Source organism: Antechinus flavipes, chromosome 2 (genome assembly GCF_016432865.1).
Source record: "Antechinus flavipes isolate AdamAnt ecotype Samford, QLD, Australia chromosome 2, AdamAnt_v2, whole genome shotgun sequence".
Taxonomy (NCBI): Eukaryota; Metazoa; Chordata; class Mammalia; order Dasyuromorphia; family Dasyuridae; genus Antechinus; species Antechinus flavipes.
The window spans coordinates 246,282,581-246,292,787 of NC_067399.1; the positions used below are offsets into that span (position 1 = coordinate 246,282,581).

The window sequence follows — 10,207 nt, forward strand, 5'->3', positions numbered from 1 at the left end:
ATAACAGTGGTACCCTTGAAAGTAATAGGAAAGTTGGGGAAAGTTTGGAGAGGGAAAAGATTCTTTTTTGAACAGTGAATTCTTTTTGGGGGGTGCATTGAATTTGAGATCTCATGTTAGAAGCACAGGAGATGAGATTGGTAAGAGGGAAGGGCAAGATTATTGTTTGTCCTTCTTTCTTCAAAAGGTCCATGATATCAGATTGGTGATGCCATGACATGCAAATGAGTCGGATTTAAGTGAGGGAGGACTGGGTAAGGTTACCAGGCTCATTTTCTCCTCCAAAGGGTCCAAGATACAGATCAAGAGAGCTAGAGATGGCTCTGGTCACAGTGGGAGACCTTGGCCTTTTTTAGCTAAAGTCTTTAACAGGTCTCAATTTCACTGAGGCAACACCCAACCAGTGATTAAGGCTAGGTAAGAAAAGAGGCAGAGGATAGCTTCTTTTACCTAGTTTAAAAAAAAAAAAAATCCTACTGGGAAAGGGAAGACCTCAGGGTTTCTGACCAAAACAGAAACAATTACTGTTGACACTTACTGAGTAAATCAGATCTCAAACTGTGACCAATTGGGGCTTAGCCTAGTTGCTGTTATTGGTCAATCAGTGATCTAGCTGAGCTCTCATAACTTTGTTGAATATTCTTTCTATATTAAGGCTAAGTAAATTTCATTTTATTGTTGGGATGTCTCATTCCCATCACCAAATCCCTCCCTGAGAGTCAGTGAGATCACCAAGTACAGCTAAAGAAAAGGACTTAGGGCCAGGGACTTGGTGGCCCGCACATTATTACCATATATACTCGAGTATAAGCCGAGTTTTTCTGCCCAATTTTTGGGCAGAAAATCCCCTCCTCGGCTTATACTTGAGTCACTAGATAAAACATGTGTAAATATCCCTTTAAATGCCCCCCTGCTGTGTAGTATACAGCGCGAGTGCCGACTGTGATACTATAGGGGCGGCCGTTGCTACGGTGATGCAGCTGTTCCTGTAGTATCACAGTCGGTAACCGGACTGTATACTAATGCTGGCAACCGCTCTACATACGTATACTGGCACCCGCTCTCCTCCTCTGCGGGCACCGGTGCGCTACCTAAACCTACTGATATAATAAGTTTTCCCAGATTTTTGAGTTAAAATTAGGGGCCTCGGCTTATATTCGGGTCGGCTTATACTCGAGAGTATATACGGTAATTAATGTGCTCTGGTTGAAGATCCAGAAAAAGAGTCTGAGAAAGAATAGTCACATACTTAGGGGAAGAACTGGTGAGAACAATACCATGAAAACCTAGAGCATGTCCCGGAAGAGTCTGAGACAAAGTTGTTAGTTCTGGTGTATTTTTTTCATCCTCCTTGTCAAACATGCTTGTTATGAATTTTGCTGTGCAAATTCAGCTAATTTGCTTTGGATAGTCATAAATTAGAAAGGAGAGCCTTCATTTTAGTTTGAGTAACTTAAAAGTCCTAAGTGTCTGATACCATTCAGACCACTGAATCCCTAAGAGCCATAGTTTCTTCATATGTCAGATAGAAGAATACTTTTCTTCTCTACCTCATAGCTTTATATAAAGAAAGTTTTAGAGTGACAAAGATCTAAATTCAAATGTTGTACCATATATATGAATGAGACTAGCTGTGTGATTCTGGGATAGTCCCCATGGTTAATTCTTTTAGCCCTGAAGTTACAGATTTTATCTTTTGTATAGGAGTTTCCATACTAAATGTTTTATACATACTCATACCTGCAAAAGTATCCTGAGATCCTGAGAATTGTGAATAAATTGTAGTTCAGTTGTATGATCTAGGATGAGAAGATGGATAAGGGATACCCAATTGGGTCAACAAGACCCCTTCAAATGCTTTCTCCGATATATTGCTTGGCCCTGTATAATTCTCAAGACTAACTTACAAAACCTCTGTCTTGGTTACCCTACATGTAAAATGAGGATAATGATAGAACCTACTTCCACAGGGTTGTAAAGATCAAATGAGATAATATTTGTAATGTACTTTAGCACAATACTTGACACATAATAGGACTTAATAAATGCTAATTTCTTCACCAACAGAATCACAAGTGGATAATAGCTAGAATTTAGAAGTGCTCTTATTATTTTCATGTTAAGTATGAGAAAACTAAGGCTGGTAGGTTAAGTGACTTGCCATGATATATATAGCTTAGCAACTATATATTCAGGCTGGATTTGAACTTAGCTCTCCCTAGCTCAAGTCCAGCATTCTACTGTGCTATCAAGCTGCCACATGAAAGACAAAAATCTTTTGCCTTCAAGAAATTTGTCTTCCAATGGAATATAATCATTTAGTCCACTAGCATTTACTAATTACTTGATATATTTGACACTTTGTCAAGTGCTAGGGATTTGTACAGAAAGAAGGGCAAAAACCAGCTCGCGCTCTCAAGGAGCTCAAATGTAAACATCTATGTATACAGATACTATAAATGCACACTAGATTGGTCTAAATTTCAGAGGGGAGGCACCAAGAGAAGGACAAAAAACAGCTTCTTATCGAAGAGGGTCCTGAAAGAAGCCAGAGAAGTTGTAAAATTAGGCACTAGGCGTGATTTGGGGAGAGCAATAAATTTGAGAGAGTAAAATAATATTACATAAAAATTCACGTGACATGGAGCAACCACAATTAGACATCCATCAGAGGTTATTAATGTTTTACTATTTTATTATATGAATAGCACATAAGAGTTAGCAAGGAAAAGGGTTTTAACAATTAACAAGGAGAAAGACCAATTTCCTAATGGAATTCATCAGGAGGAAGAAGCTATTAAAGCAAAGATGTTATGAAGAGGTGAGAGCACCTCATAGCAGGCTTAGTTCTGAAAAGTAATTAGCAAATAGCTGTACCATAGGCAGATCTTTTATAGGCCATAATCAGATTTTTTTCCTAAGGGAAATATAACCTTGGGGGTTTGACATCATAATTGCTTTCTGATTGGAAAAGTAAAGGTGAGGTTTCTAGAGATCCCCAGCTCTTAAGGCTGTTCCTTTCCCTGCTTACCTTAGGGAGTATTATAATCTTATCCGTGCTTCAGCCTTTCTCTGCCCACCTAGCTACCTAGGACCTTATCACCAAGAGACAGAGATGAGATGTAGATACTTTAAAAATCTTGATATATGTTTTCAGAATAAGAAATTTATATAATGTAATAAATACTTTTAAAAGGTTCTGCTTTTTTTTTTAGGACTAAGGGAAAAAACTAATAGGGAAGCAAGGTGATATAGTAGATGGAACACTGGGCTGGAAACCAGGAAGAATTCATCTTTTTTGAGTTTAGATCTGTCCCTAGACATTTAGCTAGCAGGGTGATCTTGGGCAAGTCACTTAAAGGTGAGCTCAATAGTTGAAAGTTCTTTCCAGTTCTGAATCTGTAATCCTACTTATACTATTTGCTGGGCACTAGGATCCCTACATTTAAGGAGCCTGTTTTCAAATGGGGAACACTGATATGAGAAAGAACATATACAGAGGAAATATGGGGGAAAGGAATGCACTAATTATTGGGGGCATCACATTAATTTTCCCATTCTACAAATGACACTTAAGTACATAACTACCTCTTTTTAAAAAAAACAGTTTCATTAACCAAATTGGAAAATCTTTTTCCTAGGCAACTTTTTCCTTATATATTTATGAGAAAAGTAATTCCGGGCTCTACCCCCTTCCAAGCTTGCTACCCCCAGGGAATCATTATTTTTAAACTACCTTTCATTCTGGAAAATCTGGATTGTAATTTGTTTTGTTTTGTTTTATCATTGGGTTTGAGGCCTTTGCAATTTATTTTTCAAATCCTTCTAGTATTCTGTTTGTTTTCATCTCTGCCTGGTCCGGGTCTCCACCCAGCCTTTTCCTTGATAAAAATGAAGGTGAATGTTGGAGTTGTGAGGTTGGGAGCCATAGGTAAGAATGAATCATAGGCTCTAGAGCTAAAAGGGGGCCTTAGAGATTATCTAGAGCAAGGGTGGGGAACCAATTTTCTACCAAAGGCTATTTGGATATTTATAACATCATTCTAGGCTATACAAAATTATCAACTTATAGAACTCAAGCTATGGGAAATTGTACTACCTAGCTTTCAGCTCTTTCTAGCCTGCTATGATTATGCAAATGACTTTGCTCTGTCCAACTGGCAATTTAATATTTCCAAATTATATTTCAGTTTAGTGTTGGTCATACGCAGGAGTATTGACTCTTTACTAGGTGTTTTGACACCTATTGTAAGGAACTCAATGAAAGGAAATTCCCTGTGTCAATTCACATAGACCAATTGGTCTCTTATAATCTTAGAAAATTACAGTAACATAGCCCATATGTGTCTGATGTGGAACTTGAACTCAAGAAGACTTTTGATTCCTTGTCAGTTGTAGGGAATTTACTGGTCCCTCCATCTGGATATATCTTATAGAGTAACTCTAATATACACTTCACATGTCGTAACCACTGCCCAACAACTTGAGGGTATCTGAGCTATTGTTGGTTGGGCTGACAGCTTCTCCTTATTCCAAAAGAAGGCTACTGAGCATTATATGTTTTGTAAATGTTGTTTATGTCTTCTGGTTAACTTTGGGATTAAATCATTGGAGGTGAGGGTTGCAAATAAATCCTTGGTTAAGTTTTGAATGGAAGTTATGACATTGATAATCCAAAAATGGTTTATATTTGATTTGGGAATTTGTTCCCTCCCCTTCCCATACATAGACACACCATCTTTACAACTCCAGAAATTATCTTCTTCATTATGTATTCAGGGAATACAAACCCAAATTAATATGAATTTAAATGAAATAAGAAAATGAAGGAGTGACAGCAATTTTCAGTGTATAAGGAGCCAGACAAATTATTAGTTTACATTGTAGCCTTGCGGCTCACAAAGATATACAAGAATATTTGGATTTGGAGGCAAGAAGGCAAAGGACCTCAGGTCAAATTCTACTTCTTCTCTTTAACCCCTATCCACATGATAGAACACATTAAAGCATAACAGTTGGGGAGCAAAAGTGTTGGAAGCTTGGTGTTTTAAATTTTTGTCAAAGTTGTGTGTGTCTCTTTTCATGGTGATTTTAAAAGAGCTTTGGGACAATCTGATTTGACCTTAGAAGAACTTCATACTATATTATCCTTTGTTCACTAAAATTATTTCAAGTCTAAGTTGTAGCTTCAAAATCTGTTCTTCAAAAAGAGCCAGATTCTCTTGTTGTAGGGTATAACCAGTGTGGTAGTGATGTCATTGTGTGGCCTAGTGAAATTTTAGTGGTCTTATGCCAACTTCCTCCTTACAATCATAGACACCTTTTCTTTTCCTCTTTTTTTGTTTTGTTTTGTTTACTATGGGCAAGTCACTGGGTCTTGATTTCTTATCTATAAACTTGGGATTTAAGGTAAACCTAAACCTAATCTTTAAGGTCCGCACAAGCTCAAAATCTATGATCCTGCAAACTTTGGGCAAATCACTTAACTTTTCTGCATTTTATTTATCATGTCTAAAATAGGAGATTGACCTAGATGATACGGTCTTATTGGTTGTGGAGAAGAAGAAAGGAAGTTACATTTACAGCTTTATTTCATATTGCTTTATGACCTCTTACAGACTAACCAAATCAGCCTACTGGCTCTTAATATGTACTCTATGTTCTGCCTCCTGCATTGCAGTGTTTAAACAAACCATTACCCCTTGTTGGAATGTACTCTGTCCTTTCTGCTCTCCAAATCCTCTCATCTTCCTTTAAAGCTTGTGATATTTTTTTAAGCTTTTTAATTTTCAGAAGATATGCATGGATAATTTTTCAACATTAACTCTTGCAAATCCTTGTGTTCCAATTTTTCCCCCTGTCAACCCTTCCCCTAGGTGGCAGGTAATCCAATATATGTAAACATGTTAAAATATATGTTAAATCTAATATATGTATACATATTTATACAATTATCTTACTGCACAAGAAAAATCAAATCAGAAAGAAAATAGAAAATATAAAGCAAGCAAACAATAACAAAAAGAGTGAAAATGCTGTGTTATGAACCATACTCAGTTCCCACAGTCCTCTCTCTGGGTATAGATGGCTCTCTTTATCATAAGATCATTGGAACTGGCCTGAATTGTCTCATTGTTGATCATCTATGTATAATCTTGTTGCCATGTACATCTCCTGGTTCTACTCTTTTTATTTAGCATCAGTTCATGTAGGTCTCTCCTTTCAAAAGTCTTTCAAAAGTGAAAGAGCTTCTCCCTTCGAAGAGCTTATGATCTAGCCTGGGGAGACTATATATGTTACTTATATAAGCATATACTAAAATGACCTGAGACCAGTAATGGAGGAGAGCAATTATTATGAGATCAAGAAAAGCTTTATTTAGAAGGTGGCATTAAGCTGAGCCTTGAAGGAAACCAGGGATTCCAAGAGAAGATAGGTATAAAGGGCCTGCATTCTAAGCAATGGGGACAGCTAGGGCAAAGATAGCATTGTGTATAAAGAAAACGAAATTTCCTTATTTAAAAAAAAAGAGAGAGAGAGAGAAAATAATCATCCAGACCTTAGCAGAAAAGTAGATTGAAGCCATATTGTGAGAGACTTTAAATGCCAAACAAAGGAGTTCATATTTGTTCTTTGATTGTGGCATGACACGGTCAGATTTGTACTTTTAGAAAATCACTTTGGTAGTTGTGTGGTGGAAGATGGATTTGAGTAAGGAAAGTCCTGAAACAGACGAAACAACTAAGATGATGAGGGTCTGAACTAGAATAGTTACTGCTTGAATGCAACAAAAGAAAAGGGAGTCAAAAAATGCTGTAGAGGTAAAGGGATGAGATTTGGCAACTGACTGTTAATGTGGGGAGATAGAGAATTGCCATAACTTTTAGAAATGAGGAAAAATACCCCTACATCAATTGGATCACATTTGGAGTATAGTATTCAGTTTAGGGTGCCTTGTTTTAGGAAGAAGGTCAACTAGAATGATGGACCATGAGCTCATGCCATATGAACATCAGTAGAAAGAATTGAAGATATTTATCCTATAGAAAAGAAGACTTATGGGGGAAAATTATAATTGATCTTCAAGCACTTGCAGGGTCTTCAGGATCAAACCTGTAGAGGCAAATTTTAGTTAAAAGAAAAATAATTAGATCTATCCAAAAGTAGAATAGACTAGGTTCCCCCTTTTCAGGTATAGGTTGAACTAAGTGGCCAGAATAATAGCCTATTAAATTAACATAATTTGTTCAGCACCTTTGACTACAACAATGAAGACATTATTGAGTGCTTGCTTATTTACTATACTTTTTCTAATCTCTGTGAGTTATAAGACACAGCCCTTTCTCCAGGGAAATTCATGTAGATAGAAATGAGTGGTTACACATTTTATGAATTTAAGTCTTCCTTGTAGAAATGAAGAACAGTTATCAAGGTATACTTCTCCATATTTATTATTTCCTTCTTTCATCCCTCCTTCAGGGGGAGTTCATATAAGTGATAAAGAACTTATCTTTTATCCAGAAAAACACAAAGTTGTAATTAAAGTGTGGATGAATATAGTTTGAGGTTTGCTTTTATCCTCTTCATTTTCTCTTCATATTTTTTGTTCATAGGTCCCTTCACAGATGTTGTCACTACCAACCTTAAGCTTGGCAACCCTTCTGACCGAAATGTATGTTTTAAAGTGAAGACTACTGCACCCCGCCGGTACTGTGTGAGACCCAATAGTGGAATTATTGATGCAGGAACATCAATCAATGTGTCTGGTAAGTGTCAAAACCATGGTTGATAACTCAGCATTTCAAAGACGACTTCTTCAAAATTAAAGATATTGGGTTTTTTTTCCCCCCTACTGTTTTGATTTTCCTTCCTCACTTTTCTCTCTCCTTTCCTTCCCCCCCTCCCAAAAAAAGGATAGAAGGCCTTAACAAGATTAAGAACAGTTAAGATATAGGATCATGGATTTAGATTTAATAGAGACCTTAAAGAAAGTTTAACATCGGCTTTTCAGAAGATTCCAAGGACCTTTGTTTGTAAACTTATGTGCCTAACTTTTCACATATACAAAATTGTAGAACTGGATAAAAAGCTTCTAAAGACCCTTTCCCTCCAAATCTAACATCTTGCTTAGCTTCTACTGTTACATTTTAAAGACCTTTTTAATGTTTACAATATTCATGCCTCAATGGTTAGAGCAAAGTCAAAATGGTAAACAAAGAATTCATTTCAGGATGGGTTCAGAATAATCCTTAAAAAAGTAGCATGCTCTTTGACAACAAATAACAGCCTAATTAAATTTGATTATTTTGCTCTGTGGAAAAGGTTAAATGAAAATATTTTCATCTAAGTGAAATTATTTCCAAAATTAATTATGTAATTTATAATTGTATTTGAAAGCTAAGGAAAAGGGGGTTATTAGGAGTTAGACCATACTCAAGGGTAGTAATTTGTTTCCAAAGACCTTATTTTACCTATTACAAAATGCTGGTTTTTTCTCAGAAGGACAACTTGTGAAGAACTATGGGTATTAGATCCAAATTGTGAGTAGTGTTTTAAAATTATGAAGAACTAAGTAATGGGATGTTGTTTTTATATATTTCAATAATGAAAAGTTTCAGTTCCTTTTAAGTGCTTGTGTAAACTTTTAAGAGTGACGTAAGATGGTCATTATCACTGCTTCTCAAACTAATTTGGTGAAAGAATAGGGAGTTAAAGTGTATGATAGACAGTTGAGTGATGTAGTAGTATTGGATTGTAGTGTGAAAGACCTAAATTCAAATCCTTTATGAGATACTTATAGCTGTGTGATCCTCTGCAAGCTCTATAATTCTTTTTGGCCTCAGTTTCCTTATTTGTAAAGGAATAATAATAATAGCATTGATTTCCCAGAGTTCTGATAGGGACCATGAAATAACATATTAAAGCAGTTTGTAAACCTTAAAGTATTATATAACTATCAGTTATTATGACTACTCTGATACTTGAATTGACAGAACACACACATACACATGCTGATTTGAGTGATCACTGACACTGATCATAAAGCAGGGATTCAGGGTAATTTTGGAAGCTATTGGACTTTTTTTCTATACTGAATATTTGTGATTTTGATACAAACTGAGATAACATTAATAGTGATTCAAGGAAGAAGACATAATCCTTGGGTACCTCAAGCTTATAGGTCAAAGGTGGGGAAACCTTTTTTTTCTGCCAAGGGCCATTGGATATTTATAACATCATTTATGGGCAGTGGGGGGTTGTTATACTTAGCTTTCAGCTCTTCATCTCCTATGGTTGCCTTAGCAAATGAATTTTCAACATAGATATTCCCCATTTCTGTTATAGGTTATATACAAAAACAAGCTTAGATCATACTGGAGAATAAGAGCTTAATTTTAAACATTCATGTTGTTTCCATGAACTTTCATGTCCTACTTCTCCTATACCAGTCTATTAACCTCCATCCTTTGCCTCTTATTCCTGACACCACATCAAGACAGAAATTGCCTGCCCCTTACTTTATTTGCATCTCAGCCCTCACTCTGTGCCTTGCTTGCCTTGCCTTGCCTTGCCTCTCCTCTTCTTTCCATTTGTCAGTTTCAAGAAAGGGACCCTTCCTTCTTCTATTTGTTTCCAGACAATTATTGCTGTTCCTCTGAAAAAGCTGTGATTCTCTACAGTATAGTTTAGGAAACACTGGGGGAATGTTCTCTATATATAGTGGAAAACTGACCAGAAATGGAGTTTAAAAATCTGGGTTCATATCCCAGCTGTGATTTTTTAAATGTATGACATTGGCTAAATCATTTTATCCCTTTGGGGCTGTTTCTTCATCTCTAAAATGAAGGGGTTATAAGATTCATTTGGGTCAGCTAGGTGAATAGAGAGCATTGGGCTTGTAGTCAGAAAAACCACAGCTCATATCTGATCTCAAATGCTTACTAGATGTGTCTAGGCTAGTCACTTGATCCCTGTTTGTATTAAACTATGAAAGGAAGTAGCAAAACATTCTAAAATAGCAGCCAAGAAAACATCATGGAATATTTCAGTACCAAGATGGCAAAGGAAGGAAGGATCCCTCTGAAGCCCTATCAAATTCCCCTCTGAACAACTAGAAACCCATCTCAGAATTGATTTTGGAGCAGGGAAGCAGCTTACCAGCCCTGCAGGAAAGGTCATTCTCACTGGAGTGGGAGGAAAATGATAC

The 10,207-nt window shown here is 36.5% G+C and overlaps 1 protein-coding gene across 1 annotated transcript in view; it reads left to right on the top strand.

The window, feature by feature from the left end:
• Positions 1-10,207, top strand: part of VAPB (VAMP associated protein B and C) — a 66,424-nt gene that overhangs the window by 25,917 nt on the left and 30,300 nt on the right. The window contains exon 2 of the mRNA XM_051976651.1: positions 7,614-7,766. Coding sequence (XP_051832611.1) covers positions 7,614-7,766 — 153 coding nt within the window. The remainder of the gene's footprint in view (positions 1-7,613; positions 7,767-10,207) is intronic.